The 17,876-nt window shown below is 38.4% G+C and overlaps 1 protein-coding gene across 1 annotated transcript; it reads left to right on the top strand.

Moving 5' to 3' along the window:
* Positions 1-13,698: 13,698 nt before the first annotated feature.
* Cpr100A (Cuticular protein 100A) lies at positions 13,699-16,933 on the top strand. The gene is made up of 2 exons (XM_022066744.2): positions 13,699-13,815; positions 16,220-16,933. Exons 1-2 carry the CDS (start codon positions 13,804-13,806, stop codon positions 16,847-16,849), a joined length of 642 nt encoding a protein of 213 aa, XP_021922436.1. The 5' UTR covers positions 13,699-13,803; the 3' UTR covers positions 16,850-16,933.
* The last annotated feature ends 943 nt before the right edge of the window (positions 16,934-17,876 follow it).

Raw genomic sequence — 17,876 nt, 5'->3', positions numbered from 1 at the left:
ATATAATTATTAAAGAAAATTAATCTAATTGAAAATATCACATTCTACAAACGCCGCCATTGGACATTATCTTCAGCCAGTCGCATCTTCTTCCCATCCCTACATCGTACTTATTTTAATATTTCAAGCAGTGAGTTTCTCCATTAAAATAATATATAAACTTCTTGTCTCATGAATTCGTGCTACATGTCCATCCCAACATCATCTCCTTAAAACGAATAAATCTGCGCGCTACGCAAACTTGGTTGAACCAGTCACAGTAACAACTACAAAACAACTACGCACTCGGAAAGTCCCGCGTTCAAACCTCGGAACAGAGACCGACTATCCTAACAGGTTTCTCGTGATTTTTCTCAGTACCTTCATGTAAATGCTTGGTGGTACCTGAAATTAGGCGACGACCACTTCATTACAAATCTTTTCCAATCCATTCTACATTAAACACCTATCATTCGACGCCGTATAGTCTGGGCAATTAAACCACAAATGTAAGACGGAGGACGAGCTCCAGAGGTGTTCTGGGCGTGGTGGTAAGAAGAAGTCTGTGTTTCGTCAATAATTAAGACACAGCAGAGTGTAAGCATATGGGGATAACAGTGCCAGTTTCTAAGACATGGCGTCTTGCTATGCTGTGTTTTATAGTTTGGTGCTATTCACAAACAGGAGGAAGAAGGCACATCCCTATGAAGGCTGTAAAACCCTCAGTACAATAGCAATTTTCTGCTAGACTAGTGTTTTATAGGGGGAGGATTTTGGTGAAGCAGGATTTTCGACTTTGTTGAACAATTCTGTCAAACTAATGACCTTGCTTTTCGAGTTTCTTTTTGTCGGCACGCTAAAACGCGGTGGCCAGAAACAGCAACAAAGTCCAGGTACAACCACTGATACTTGTTCCACGGATGGTCTGCAGAAAATTCATCACAGCGAAGCCACTTGAAGGGGAAAAAGTTATTGAAGAAACATTTACTACTCCCAGGATGATGAACAAAGACTAAATTTGAATCCCGGCAAGGAATGAAGTAAATTTTTCCGTGTGTTCAATTACACGCCGTCATGAAGACGCATGAGGAAGCAGAGGTGTAACTCCACATATTCATAACATCGTTATGTCGTCTGCAAAGTGAAGCGGTCTATAGTGAAGACATTTGTGTACAATGTATTTTATGTAGAGGCACATTTTTTACGGAGCGTTTCAAAGGAGCATATTACATTTTCAATGCCGAGCTTGCGGACAAAGTATGACAGTGGTCATTTTAATGACGACATATGAGTGTCACAGCAAGAATAATTTTATCATCATCTAAATTATCGACAGCTCCAGGAAGACCGGTATCTTGTAACGTAAAATATTTCCGACGTTACGTCCGTATGATACGTGCCAGTGGTTGAGATTACGTCCGATACCATCGGGTTCTTGTTTATTGTCACAGACGGTCCAAACTTTGTGATTTTCTGGTTAGCTTCTAGCCATGGTAAGAAGGAAGAGATTTTCCGGCCGGATGGCCTAATGAGACTGTGCCACGTAGGCTATAGCAAAATTTTGGCGACTCTGAACGTTGTAAAATTTCTACCTGCAAATAAAAGTCAACAAAGTTATAAACATAAGGCTGTCGGTTACCCTTCATATACCCGTCTCCCAGACAAGTAATTCCAGTGAGCAGACTGTTCTGGGAAGCCAATAGCCGCTCATCTGGCAATGATGAAAACCCAAGGTTTATTACGGTGTTCACAAGAGCTCGCCACCAGTACAAATCCCATGCCAGATAAATCCAATCAAAGTTATTCCATTCTATCTCCTTAGCATCCATTTTAATAGTATTTTCCCATCAACGGTTACGCCTACCAAATGGTCTTTCCCCTTTAGGTTTTGCGACCAAAACTTTGTATGTATTTCTCATCTCCCCCAGTCTCGCTGAGTCACATCGCCCTGACGATGGAGGCAGCAAGGACCTATAAAACTTAATTATGTTCCACAGAACTTACATGAGTTTCATTTAAATCCGTCGAGCAGTTCATTTGTGTCACTGTTTTTAAAAACGTCTCTTTATTCCGGTATTTTGATCTCCTAACCCAGACAGCAGGGCTACTAGCTACAAAAGGATTTCAGTTCCTAGATGGGTTACAAATTTCTTTTTCGACATCACGTCCAGACCGTCAATGGTACAAACTAGCGTCAAATCGAAGATATTTTCAAAGGAGTAAAGAAGACGGAGCGTGAAACTAACTATGCACCTAAATGTAATGCCAAGGTGAAGAAGGCGTAGAGCTATACATCCACGTACCCTATAAGCCTGCACGGGGTGGTACTTCGTTTCAGGGGCGATGTGTTTAAAATTAATTTTAAATAGACGCATATTTATTTTATGTAAATCTCGAAACATCCGGCAGATATGTACAGTTTGTGAGCGTAGGTAGGTCTTCATGCTCCATAATAAATATTATACGTGTCTCATACAAGGACTGGGTGTAAAGGTAAGCAGGCTTGAGGCAAGCATAATTAAGCTGTTACTTTAAATTCACATTTGCGTGCTCGTAGAGAGAAATTAAATTTTAATGAGGATATCAACATACCAGGGGTGGGAAATTACTTATATTAGGAGACCAGATATTTCTAATTCGAAATTATTGTAGGTGGGTACCATTCGTGATAAAAATTCTATACCGAAATAAAATAAATTATTAGCTGTTTTTAAAATGTTTTATGCTTATTCTTGTTTTGGGCATCTCATCACTTAATAAATTATAAGGATAAACCACAAATTTCTTCGTTATGTTCTTTTACATTCTGGTGTCACTTCGTATACGTCACATCCGAATATCCTCCCCAGCACTTTGTCCTTACAGCATAAAAATAAGGACTGAACTACGAACGTGAAAGAGTGAACACGACGTGAAAAAGATGAGAAAAAGTGAAGTACATGAGAATTTGTATTGTAAAAAATAAAATAAAGCGACCCTCTCAACAACCTGACCTCATGCAGCGAGGTACACAAAACACAAACACAGTAACAAATGTTTGTCTCAAGAGTCCTCAACACATTCTTGCAGTTTCGCCCGCATTGCTTGCACCTAGCTGTGTACATGGGCATTTGATTCCCGTGGGATCGCAAAGAACAGTTGCCTTTAACTGTAGGTGTCATTCCACTTCAAACACTACGTCTAAATTGTTACAACTTCAATGTTCGACCTTAGTAACAAATGATTAAAGTTTTTTGTGATCCCTTCTTAAAATTACTTTTGGTACTGCCACGGAAAAGCTGTTACAGAACTTTGGGCCTTACGGGTTAATATTAATGACTATAAGTGGTTTTACTACTCCAATCTACAAGTTTCTGTAACAATAATGTCTGTGACAGCCACCAGTTCCAGATTGGCGCTGTGTCCACGTAGCTTCTTATCAAATGCTTATTGTAGACTGTTTTTGAGGGAGTAAAGCTGTCATATAGTGAAGCTGTCCAATCACACTCATCTAGTGTCAAGAATAAGAATGCAAATATGTCTTCACGGCTTGATACTTAATTATGCACAGGAGAATTTTTACATTTACCCTAAGTTCGCTTGCTTCATCTCTGGATTATTCTTATTAATTTGGGGTTGGAAGTTTAAATTATAAATCCTCAGGAAATTTAATTTTGTTCCGTATTGACATGAGGACGGAAAATGGCGTTTACTGTACTGGTAAATAAGGCGAAATTCTGCTGATATAAAAAAAATGACAGAGATTCATACAAAATTTAGTTTTGAAAACCTTATGGACTGAGAGACAGGCGTTAATAGAAGGATAATATTAAAAATATATTAAAGTAATACGGTTTGAGGATGTGAATTTGATTCAACTGGTTCAAGATACAATCCTGTGGCGATCTCTTGTAAAAACTAATGACATTTCAGGTAGCATAAATACAGGTAATTCCTTTACCAGGAGTTCAAAACGGTTGTGACATGCAGTCGATTCGTTTCATGTGTCTTACAGTAACCGGTGCAGTAAAGTGAAATAGAAAAACGATCTAAAAATATCTAGAATCAATCATTACTTACGATGTCTTTATATGAAATTACCAGACACCATATTCAGCTTGAAGACTAACACGCGATCTGATTGGTTAATAACTGACGTATTGTTCGAAGGCAACAAAGCAGAAAATCGAGGAGCAGGGGTATCGACACTTTTGAGTAGCAGCACAACAAAAACCCCATGAAGCCATAATAAGCCATTCAAATGTTTCTTTCTACAAGTATCAGAAGTATTACAGGGCAAATGAATGCCGTTTTATATGTGACATTGGTTTCTATCGGCGGTACACATGATAAAAATTCAAGAGCACTTTTATGAAATATGAAGGTAGGGAAATAGAAGTATATAAAAGTGCTTCAAGATTTGAAAAGGTTTATTCGGTACAATGAAGAGGTAACGGTGTGGAAGAGATGGCTTTTGTTCTGTTGAAACCGCAACCGTATTTGGCTTGGCTGAGCTACATTTACACAAAGCTATTAAAAAGGGCCCTTAATTTGTCACAGCGTCGGTTGATTCTCAAAACAGATCGATACTAAACAGACTTAAACTTTAGTTAATAATCTACATGCAGTACAGAATACCCTGAGTTGTAAAGCTTCCGACGTTTCGGAAGAACATATGGTACAATAATAATTGGAACTGTCAAATACTAACAAACCTCAGAGCGATAAATTGAAAAGTATGCATGTAGAAGAAAGCATTTAAGATAATATCCAGAATTTATCTCGAAGAATTGAGAAAAGCCGTGAAACTCTTGTCAATATAACTGATTTCAGGGTCAAGATTGGAACAAGGGATATACGAAGACACACATTGACACGGCTTTATCCCGTGAATTATAACTTAAATATTATTTGGAATACGCTTTTAATCCTTTTAACGAACCTCCTTCACTTGTTTCTGTAGTTTAAAATTATCTCTGTCCACTAATATTATTATTTAGCCATTCACATATTTTGACGAGTGTGCATCGTAACGAAGTGAAAGTCTCTGAAATTTAATTTTTTGGATAGAAAATGACACAGTAAATCTGAACGGAAATTTTTTAATATTTCTGATGCATTTAATGTCAACTATGTATTAATTAATAGTATAGAGTAAGGGTGCTTTCAGAAACCTAACAGTATTCCAGTAGGTTTATCTAAAATACCTAATTGAAATTATCACTTTTCTTTCTATAATGAAATGAAACCCCTGTCATTATTTTCAAAACACATCTGAGCAGCTAAATTCATCTGCTATCCCCAAACACCTAATCCATATGCAAAAACACGTCTTCAAGGGAAAACACAATACAAAAATAATGACAAAACAAGCAGATAGAACTGGAATGTAATTATATTGTTTCTAAGTAAATTAAATCAAAAGAAAACAACTTCTGATCTATACATGTTATTAAGTTCGGAAACGGCAATTCAGAGCTGAGATAATGGCGTTTTTGTAGACATGTCTAGAAGTCCACAGCTGCCGCGAACCAGTTCACTGAAATGACAAATATTTATTTTTCAGTCCGAGCGGCAACTAGTCACCCGGCATTCTAGAGGCACGAAGTTCGAATCCTGTCCAGAAACCACCTAACTTCACGTATGTTTTCTGTACCTATGGGACCTAAAACTTCCTATTCAACAGATTATAAGTTTTCGCGGCGACGTAACTCAATAAAATTTTTTCGAGCGATCAATTGGTTTCTCATTGCCCAAGAAGATTTTATTGAGACTACACGCAGTTATTTCACTATATTAAATTCCATGCGTGCTACATGTCCGGCACATCCCATCTTCCGTAAACTGATCAACTTAATAATAATTAACAAATAGTAAACATTATAAATATCTTCATTGTGTATTTTTCTCCAGTCTCCTGTCACTGTTTCACCGTTGGGTCCAAATATTCTCCTAAGCCCTTTACCGGGAAAGAGATCAAAATCATTCTTCGATTCAAACGCCATATCCTTCAACTCTTGTATGATTTTTCAGCGACTTTGTCCCACTTCAAAATTTTGGCGTTAAATTTGAAGGACTCATTTATAAAATGTATGGATGGAGATAAACCTCGAGTCCTAACGACATAAATAAAAATGGGTAGGTAAAAGACACGTTATAGAAAACATTATAGCCGAAAAGCAGAACCAACTGCTTTCAAAAAGGACAGGCATTTCTTCGTCTGGCTCTTTTCATCTAAGTCTTTCTTACGGAGTCTTGCACCCAATATGTTGGCTTCCCTGCTAATGGAACTGGATGAAGCAGGAGGGGGGTTTTGTACCTATGTCGAGGCCTAGTCTAAGGATAGGAACTTGTTGGGTTCTTGTCGCGTTGACCCTTGGCTTATTACCCTCTCTGGTTCCCTTTATACTGACTGCTGCCACTTGCAGTGGGGGAATGTACTTGACTAATTCAGGGCGAGCTATTTCAACAACTAATTTAATAATCTCTATGATATAATTAAAATAATAAATTATGAAAACATTTGTTGTTCATCATGTAATTAATCATGTATCCTGGAGATATCTGTTATTCTTCTTAATGGTTTCTTGGTTTATTTAACGACACTTTCTCAATAACATAAAAATGCTTCTAACTCAGTTTGTATGAAGTGTCGGAGTAGTAATTAGGCGACCGGGATTCGTTTCCCGGCAGGAAAAAAATATTTGTCTTCTCCACCACATCGATACCGGATGAGGCCCCACCATCCTCAGATGCAACTACCGGGGTGCCTTCCCCAAGCACAATGTGGCGGACCACTATCGTCAATCTAAGGTCAGGTAATAGAATACGCAAAGTTTTACCCCCCCCCCCCTCCTAAACTCTACTCCCATCTGCCGTGCTGCTTAGTCATAAGGGTAAGTTTGTCAGATCAATGTCAATGCTAGGGTGATAATTAGTCAAAGTAAAGGAATCGGCAATGAAGAGAGAGAGAGAGAGAGAGAGAGAGAAATCATGAAAACGCCGGTTACAATTATCCTTGGGCGAGATTCATCCTCGGAGCAATATAATCTTGAATGAGGAATAATACCCAAACAGGTTGAAATTGTACATAAGATTTGAGGTTTTCACAGCGGTGAGTATGAAGATTCCTGTCTTCCTTGATTTTGCACCGTGTAGTCTGGTAGATGTTTACCGACGTTTCAGAGATCCTTGCTGTCTCCATCATCAGCCTGATAATGGAGGCAGCAAGGACTTCTAAAACGTCCGTATACATCTACCAGACTACACAGCTCAACAACCCTGAAGACAGCCATCTTAATTCAGATTCCCTGGCGAGTATGCAAGTTTTCTGTTGAGCCCATTCGCCACTGAACGCATTTAAAAAGACTGTTCTCTATTGAGGCATCATCTTCACTCACCCATCGCTTAGTACTCGTGAAAAGATGGTATGAAGTCTGTTCCAGGTACGTAGGCAGTTCATTATTCTCTTACCCCGCGAGCGAGCGAGTGAGCGAGTGAGAGGCGGGCAGCTGGGTGTGTGTGGAACAGATAATCTCCTCCGGTCTGCATATGTAGGTCCTAGGGCTTTTCAGACTCACTGACAAATTGGCATTTCGGCTTCAGCTTTAAGCTGTGGGGGCTGTCTGTTATTATGCCACAATAGAAAAAGAAGACTTGGCAATGTCCATAAGGCGGTTTTTGGGGTGTGCACAACAAGTATTACCACCCCCCTTCCAAAACCCCTTTGCCCTTTCCGAATATAATATGCTAGCGTTTAGCTTTTTCCACTGCAATAATATGAAAGGAGGGGTCCATATATGTAAGAACTATGGCGGGAAGTTGGGTGGGGTGGGATGGGGGGGGGGGGGGAGAGAGTGCCGTTTACATGGCTTTGATACACTATATGAACAATGGAGACATGTCAATCCCTAGCGCCTTTGCTAGCGGCCAAATGTGCTCCACATTGGGTTGATAGCTGAGCCATGCTTTCGGTGACGTATCAGAATATGCAAATATATTACTGCATACAGACATCAACACTTTTCTTAAATAAGTCCTATACAACTTTGATACAATCACCATGGAAACAACGAGGGATGTAGTCTTATAAATAATAGTGCGGAGGGGGGGGGGGGCAGCACGTATTTTCAGGTTGAAATAAACGAAAAAGAATCATATGACATTGCTATCGCTGTAAATTAATTACAGCTACATTTTAAAAAAAGAAGAATTAAATGATAAACAAGAGAAACAACAAATTACATAAGCTGGCAATTTTAAACACTGCAGAAAAGACTGTTATATCTTAGTTTTAAGCTACATAATTTTCTAACACAGGGGCACATTCTCTATATTATATTTTAATTGGGGAGGGGAAGGGCTGGACCCGCCTGACTTACCTACAGAATTGGAAGTAGCCACTATCATTTGTAATTTTACGTCTTTAAACAGTTCTCATCAAATATTATATCCATATTATAACTAAGATGCTATTTGCAGGATAATTTATTATTGCTATTTATGACAACAGAATGCACTGCAGATTTAAGATAATATGCATTACACACCAGGAGATTTTATAATTATTAATTTATAATTTATGACTTTCTGTACAGACGAATGTTTTTATAAAGGACAGCAGACTTGAGCCGGTGTTGTTTTGAGTAAAGGTCACGTGACATGATCATAATACTTGAAGAAACAGGTTACTTGACACTAAGAAAAATGGTCTCGCCATCCGATTTGGCAATGACCCTGGAACAACAAAACTTAATGACATTCTCATAAGAAATACGACACATGTACTGCGTACACACAACAGCTTGCAATTTACAGCTGATTCATAGTCGAAAAATGCAGTAACATCAAATATGTTAAATTGTAAAGAAACCCACCAACATCTACTTGAATTTCATTAGAATGACATCACTGGATTGTTTGAACGGCAAAAATATTTTGATACTGAATGGTATCGTTTCTTCTTAAATGACATCATTCGTTCTATTAGGCTTTTTTTTAATCAGGACCAGTTTATGACCTGATTTATAGAAGCCGCTTAACGCGGTTAAAGTAGAATTGCATCATTGGACAGAAATGAGGTATTCACCCGAAATATTAGTAACGCTTCAAAGGAAATAAATTGCATTATTTCAAACATTAATTTCACCGACAAAAACATAACACCCAACGGTCTGTCCCCATGGAAATCCAAGGCTTCTAACGTTTAATAACACCGTATTTCCTCCACTTTAATGACGAACGTTTCCACCTTTTAAAATGTCTGAAATAGGAATGCATTTCACAATTTGATAACATCTAAGATTCGATATAGCAATTTTTCCCTGAAAACCTATTATTAAATCCACGGTGTGTCTTAAAATCGAGGAAATATGGTATACGACCACTGAATTTAGATATTAATTGCAACAGAAAATCGGTGTTTTCAAATACATATAAGATTCCTTACGTACGTTATTCTGAACGCACGCTACTAGAATGTTTCTCTAATACACTAATAAGGCGGTCTAATTATTTACGAAAGGCATGCTAGAAGACTTTCACTGCGCAAGTTTTCTTAAGATTCAACAGCAAACTTGGCAAGTAACAATTTATTTAAAATACACTACAACGTCATCGAAATAAGCATACAATTTTTTTTTTCCATCTTGAACCTAATAAATCTTTTATCCTTTTGCAGTCGGCCCTGAACATCTTTCGTATGCGATCCGTACGTTAAGAGTTTTGTTACGCGGTTAATTATATAAATTCTATGTACACATCTAACTGTTGTCTATGTTAGTTTACCTTTCTCACTCAGACTGTAATGCTTAATCATTCTCTAATACACGTATTTATTAACACACTAATTCATCGGTAATGATCAACTGAGAATTTGCAAGGTTTCCATGCTATTATTTTCCGGTAACTAACCAATTCCACATTCCAAGATACTTATTAAAAGTATATAGCCTCGTTTGTTTAGAAAACTCGCTGGCTTTATATTTCAAAAGCCAATAGCTGTAAACCCTCTCCTGAGACAAATAAATCCATACATTTACACTCTATATAAGATAAATTTTCACTACATTTAAGATACATTTTAACACTATCCTTCCCAAAAACACCTACCTCTCCTATAATGTCTTTTCTTTTGAAGTTCTACACTAAAATTTTGTATGCATTTCTCCCATTCAACCCATCTCATCTTTCTTTTACTGTGACAATATGTTGCCTTGTGAAAAAGCAAAGTGGACCCATGACAATCAGAACTGTTTCTTATGTCACTTTTCTTCTAAACACGCTCTTCACTTTGTTTATAAGACGTAATTTCGAGTCACTCTGTATTTTACTTGAAAATCTGCCACATTCCAGTTCTGCATTTACAATGCACAATTTTTTTAAATTTATTTTTTGCTGTACTAGCCTTGAAGATGTGTTTAGGAACGTCATCAGGGCATTAAACAACATTCTTCAACCCTGAGCACGTTCTGAACAAATAACATGATGTTATTTCTTACGACGTTCAGTGATGACATACAGAATCATTACTTGTATTCATGTAATAGTCCCACTCAGATACTATCACATGTTCGAACCATAATAGTTAGGTCTATTATCATGCCTACAACTCTATGGCCCGCAATCCGTCTTGAGACGCTAATAGTTATCTCAGGTCAAACTGTAGAAGTGTCAGTGAGGTTAGGTCAGTGTTAGGGGCATAGAATAATTATGAAATAATCACAGGCCTATGCAGAAAACTGTTCATTTACTCTCAAAATACATTTACATCATATATCGCGTTTACTAATCAGAAACTAGCGGTAACCATAATTTAACATTCAATAACTCTGCATTTTGCTTGCAGAGTGTATTTGTAAGTTCTGTATGAGGCTCTGAAGGCGTTAACCAGCTGATTTTTGTAATGCTGGTGTGTTGTTTTCTTTGAAGTACAGAATGAATTTTTAAATAATATTCAGACGAAGAGAGTTGAGACAGTCTTTTGATGGCGACCTTGTAGAAGGCCACAAGCAGTCTACCTACTCATTATGAGAACTGTACCAAGGACACGTATAGGGTCTTCATAGGGGTCAAAAGACCCACTTCCTAGATCATGCTAGGTGGAAATTTCCATAACAGAACGCTTGGTTTTTCCTGGGTTTGACCATGATGACGTACAGAGACCGACTTCCGAGACAATGAAAGGTATTTTAGATAATAAGTCACAATATTAAGAAACAGCTGACATATTACGATTGAGAAGCTCCATTATGAAAAAAGTGAAGTGAGAACAAATGAAAAATATATCGAGGTAAAAGAAATTTAACAAATAAAGATCAGTGCGAAAACAAAGCAGGGTTGAACAAGATCTCGCCACTGTTAATACGAATTTTAAAACGTCACTAACCCTGTAAAGCTCAGTGGTAACTTTACTGTATGTACCACCTGATTTAACAATCAATATTTCTGCATTTTTGCCTACGAAGTGTATTAATTTGTTTCGTGTGATCCTTACATTTAATAACATTAACCGGTTGGTCTTTGTAATGGTGAAGTGTTATGTTTTCTTTGCGGTACGGACTGAACTTTTACATGTTATTGAGACGCGCTTTGTTCTTCAAAATGTTAATACACTACACTACCTTACTTTCCGCTGCAGCGATCAACACAAAGAAAAGCACCGATACATTCTCTCAAGGAAAGGCCGACTCAGCAGTGTAACACAGCGGTCCGCCTGCACGAAAGTTGTAAACCTCGAAATAATGTTTTGAATATATATGGTCTTTACATAAATAGAAGGTGTTTACTTGCTCGTCTGTACGTTTCATTAAAAACAACTACTGAATAATGGCCGAGGCCTTAACGATTAGCAAACCTGCTTCGTATTCGGGAAGTCCCAGGTTCATATCTTGGTCTACAGACCGACTATGCTGACTGAGAATTTTCATCAGTTCCTGCACGCGAATGCTAGGATAGTGCCTCAAATAAGGCCACAACCGTTTCCTTCCAGATTTCTTAAAATTCATTCGTCCCACCATTCGAGTCCACTATACACTTTGAACGTCGTTAAACAAACCATATAATAAACAGGCAAGTATTGGTAGACTATGTGTATTTACTACTTTATATTTCCCGTCAATCTTGACGGGCAATGTATTAGTATTTTAACAATATCAGACCATCTGCATGTAGTTATAATTTGATCCTCCTTGATTCAATCACCTAAACAATCTTAGCTGAAAAGTACAAGCAGTATTTATCTCTGTTTCCTGACGCAACATTAAACACAGTCTTACATACTATACATAAAAGAAAACTCCACTTGAAACCTCTGATGAGACGCTGAACCAACTACATACATCAGCGTCCAACTTTAAAAACCCTAATAGAATAGCAGACCTATTGCGCTTAACTTCCATGTTGTGGAAATGGTGGGAAGTACATCACCGTGTAATTTACAACTCAGCACTAGATAAAAACGAGCGGTCACATTCAAGCTCCGATCGTTTTAATCCTGGCGAAAGTGCCCCAACACCTCCTGGTGACCACTAGACGAACCCCAGTGACGGTGTGGCCACAGCAGTAACGGTAATCGAAATCCGGCCTTCAAGTCAAAAGCCAGTCACTTTGCTGACTAAGGCACCCCGTCGCGCAAAAGAAGTGACGTTTATGTTGATGAGTGCAGTTCCATTAATGACCTGTAAAGTAGCCAGCTCCATTAGATGTAATCGCAAAAAACTTGTTGGTAGACGAACACACGACTCAAACCACGTCGATGAACACGGCAGTCAATAAATATGTATCAGGCTTCAAATTAATATTCAACTCAGGGCTGCTAGAACATTTTGCGTGTCGCAAAATTAGCAAGTAATTCAAACTCTGGTACGATGTTAAACGGCGCAGAGCGGAAAACCATGTAAAACAGCAGATAATTATGCGCTTTCATTAGAAATTTCGTTGTAACCCCCGCCACTAGGCTCCCATTGCTGTTAAAATTCTCTGATGATGGAGGCAGAAGTCTCCCAAAACCTTTCAAAGTCTCACATTGGCTTTTCACATGATTGTGTTCAGAAATTTGTCAATAACTGCCATTAGATAAACAAATTTCAACTTCTTGATCCTCCATATTTCTCATTTTAATGTTATGTTAATTATTTCACATATTCTTTCATATTGACGTATTTTATTATCTACATAACAGGTAAGTGTTGACTGGTGTTCAATGCTATTAAGGGACGCTGGGATATTATTTTATGTGCGTTTACCATTTTAGATCTTCCCTCCATTATTGAGGAAGTTATTAATTAGTTTACATCATAGTCAGCTACACAACTATCACGGGAGATCGCAAGTAATTAAATGTGAATCATCATCTATAAATAAACGAGGACAACTTTTCAGCTGATTCGATATTTTAATTCATCACATTTGTTTTCTTAAAGATATTTTCATATTAAAGAATTCAAGATTCTGTAGATTAAATTAAAACTTCCGTACATCGTATATCTACGATTTATTAATGATAATTAACTCAACGCAGTGAATTATAACTTATTAAAACATTACTGTCACGATGACTGGTAGGAACAAAGCCTATAATCTATTGAAGCTATGACAAGAAGTAAAAGTTTCAGGAGATGGTTTGGTGTGGTATCTTCACACATGATATCTCCCTTCTCTTGACATCCCCACTCCCCTCGCAGCACGGATCCAGTGGGAGGCTGGAACAAGCTTGGCTGCTGCAGAGTAGTGGCCCTCAGGGTCACCGCCAAGGTTAGCATCGTGTGTATATAAACTGCAGGAAGCTGAGGTGTGGTCACTCAGTCACAATCCGCCACTGCCTTGAGCGTCGCGACCACAATCACCATGTACAGGCTTGTAAGTACTCTTAACCTCACACAACTGCCCGATCGTAAAACTACACCACGAAACATTTTTAACGCACAACGTAACATTTAATGTCAAATGTGTACATTAATTTGTGATTTTTAACCATTTTGGTGCTAAAAACGAGACATATCGTTTCTAGTTAAGATATTACTTATGTATCACTGCAATTGAAACAGAACCTCCACAACAGGTTTTTTTCAAATTACAAAAATTAATATCTGTCGTTTATAACATTTAAATTGTGAGTTGTCATAGAAATATAGAAACAAACGAAGACATCTGTTTTCGTAAAAAAAATCGATATTGAAGTGTTAATTTCGATAAAGAAGAGCGAGACTTCATTTTTCAAAGTGTGTTAGCCGGGCTAACACGGTTAACATGAACGTTCCGCTCTGGTTTCAACTGAGATAAATCTTCTATCACTTGTTTGCTACTAACGTCCACAATAGAAGTCTTTCTACCATAAAACGTTTGTTATCAGATTATTATTACAACTTAGCTAACTAGATGGCTTACGGAACCCAAAGGTTCATCACCGAATTAACCAAAGCTCTCAACCGGACCCCTTATTATTACTATAGCTGATTTAATTTCAGATAAAAATTTCTATCAAACCAGGCCAGACGTTTTCGAATAATTTGGAGACACGACTAAAGTGCGTATCACAAACGCGATGTCTAGGACACAACTCTAATTTAACCGTGAGATAACACAACACACATGTTTCGAATATATAATGTTTCAAACGTATAAACACGTACCGCATTACTACAAGAAATGACGTAACGAGGACTGTATGCAGATGTTTGTGTGTACGACAACAAATTTTGCTCGAATAAAATTGCAATACATTTGAATTAACTCGCGCTAAGATTATCTCATGTGTTCCTGCATCGCGTATTATGAAAAACGCTATCTTAATTTAGTAATAATAGCCAATTATCACAAAAATTACGAAAGAAACATTTATAAAGGCTTGACGAATAACAAACGTTTCGAATCAAACCTAACCTAAAACAGCATTAGTATTCTTCATGTCGTATACAGGATGTCACAAAAATATACACATAAAATGCGGAATATTAACCCTATGTGTATACATATTTTTGGAACATTCTATATATAAATTTGTAAAACAGCCTTCATGCTATCGCGCGCCGTCCTTTGTAAGGATTATTAAAAAACAATTTTGTTGTGTTAATTGACTTTCCTGAAATAACAACTTCACTTTAATGGAATAATCGTTCCTGCGCGCACACTACTCATTAAAGCGATGTAGTCACTAGAATTAGGGTCTTAAGACACGTGCAATTCCAGTTACTTCAATAAAATATTTCACATTTGCCGTTTTAGAGACAAGCTCGTGAGTAAGAAAAAAAACTACAAAGCAGAGACTCGATTACGAGCTCATATTAGTGCAATAAATTCCAAAGAATCATTAACACCTCGATTAAATTTTATCTAAATTGAACTTCGAATGCAAAGTAACCTGTTTAAAGACCAATAAGTAAAAAAAGGTGAATGATACGGTCCGAAGCATCGCCTTCTGTATTATAGAAATCTTATAAATCATTTTAAGACAAGCAGCAGCCATTGTATATTGCAATATGTCCCTGTGTGGAAAAAGTTCCAAATAAAAGTCGTTTAAGATATCTGTTTTATCCTGCGAGAGCACAGATTTTTGTAATGAGCCGATCCTTCATCCAGGGATCCATACCGCGAACGGTTTTAAATAACCTAAATGCAGAAATCACAGCTTCGATTCGGGACAAGATGCAGACATGCATATTTTATACTGTTTTGCAATTCTACAGGCCTTTCAAACTTTAACCCTCCATCCAGAAATTATACACCTTCTCCGATATACGAACCTCTAAAATAGATAAAAACATAGTTCGAATCAGTCTCACTGACAATTAATCTAGATTAGTTTTAACAAAGAAAGGGTACTGGCTTTCCCATCACGTTATATACAAGTGACTACATTACATCTTATAATAAACACCCCCTCTCCTTCCAAATTCTTTTAATGCGCCATAACCAGTATATAAAAGGCAAGGTTAAGATGACAGTACGCTGGTCTTTGCAGACATCAACAAAATAAACACTCTAATTCAAAATTAAGTAATTACATCTAGGTTAGTTCCTCCACTTGAACAGTAATGTCTGTACCGCCACGATTAGGCTCTTCTGGAATTCGGAATTTCCTACAGAACAGTCGCAGAATTTTCGCTGTCACTAATTCTTCTCTAGAGCCTCAGCTATTAAAACAGCTTTCACTGGGATTTGTCGTGTTGGAGTTATGGTTAACAACGAACCGGACTCAACATTTGCCGGGCGCGAAATACACCGGTACATGAAGATCCCATAAAACCAAACGCTTTCCCCGCAGGTTGTGCTGATAGCGCTAGCAGCCTTGTCGACGGCGCAATACCGGGACTCCCCTCAGACGGCAGCTATTCTGAGCGAACAGCGCTACTTGGCCGGGGATGGCACCTTCGGGGCTGCGTACTCTCAGGAAGACGGCGTGGAGTTCAAGGAAGAGTCGGATGTGAACGGTAATCGCCACGGATCGTACAGCTATGTGGACCCCAGCGGCCAGCGTAGGACCGTCACCTACACTGCAGGCAAGGACGGCTTCCGGGCCAGTGGCGCTCATTTACCTGTAGCACCTGCCCCTGTGGCACCTCAACCCCAGTACCAGCCTCAACCCCAGTACAACCCTCCTCCACAGTCACAGTACAACCCAGAACCCCAGTACAACTCAGAGCCCCAGTACAACTCAGAGCCCCAGTACAACCCTCAACCCCAGTACAACCCTCAACCCCAGTACAATCCCCAGCCACAGTACAACCCTCAGCCCCAGTACAACCCCCAGTCCCAGTACAATTACCAACCGCAGCACAACGCCATACCCCAGTACAACCCCACGACACCACCACCTCATCGATTCTTCCCACCAGGCAAACTTAACCTCAACAGGACACCTGACGGTTTTAGCTACACTTTCAATAAAAGCTAATTAACGCCTTTAATAATGTAGTGTCTAGCGTGCCATTGGTGTGTATGTATTTTTGTTAAAATAAATATTATTCTTTTTTTTAAATATCTTAATATTATAATCCTTATAGTTCTTCCAACAGGGAAACAAAGTTGCATTGCTGGGGTAATTAAATTATGAATGACGAGAGATGATCAAGTCATGTAGCATGAATGCATGGAAAACATCATAACATAAAATTACCAGGGGTCCTAAGCTTAGATTAAAATGCGTCTTTTAATGGACTGAAATAACTGTGGACAGAGTCCAGCGGTGGACTATTTTGGATACGGTTGTGAAATGTTTTAATTCCATGACAGAAATGGGGTGTGTTGATCAGCTTGGGATAAATTATTCTAAAAAAAATCCCTGCAAAACGGAAAGAACCATTGTTCTTCCTCCAGCGTATTAAGACTAAACCTTCCACAGTCTAATTTCCCTAGAAAAGGCCCGACCTAGAAACCTCCTCCATTTTATATGGCAATGGAATCTTTTGTTACCAAAGTTACATTCCTTATGTGGGGCATCCACATCAGTCAGCAAGATTCACAGCAACACTTCGTAACCATCTTGTGGATGACTTTCGCTAGTCTTTGATGGAGTTAGTTGAGGTAAAGGTGTACGTGGGGTATTGTAACCTTGCTTTGCGAACGGCTGAAGGACACACGATGGCCTCTCTCTTAGACCACGAGGTCAATAATAATGACGACACTCAAAAAGTCAAGACCTTGGACAAAAAACACGATAATTCGTTTACGAAACGAATCCAAACAACACAGAAAAAGAGAAAAATACACTATGAAGAGCATACTAATTTTTATCCTTTATTTGATACTGTTGGGATGATTAAACATGACACATCTGCATGAGTCACGTTGCACGCATGGGAGAAGTGAGAACGACATACAAAATTTTGGTCCGAAAATCTCAAGGAAGGAGACCCCTTAGGAGCATAGGGAAATAGGATGAGAGGCTATGAACTGAATTAAAATGTATCAGGAAGGAGTCC

This window comes from Zootermopsis nevadensis, unplaced genomic scaffold, assembly GCF_977971745.1.
Source record: "Zootermopsis nevadensis isolate Lab colony 2312 unplaced genomic scaffold, Znev_1.0 Znev_ptg000007l, whole genome shotgun sequence".
Taxonomy (NCBI): Eukaryota; Metazoa; Arthropoda; class Insecta; order Blattodea; family Termopsidae; genus Zootermopsis; species Zootermopsis nevadensis.
Note: the sequence above shows the minus strand (reverse complement) of the source record. Positions and strands in the feature narration are given on the sequence as shown.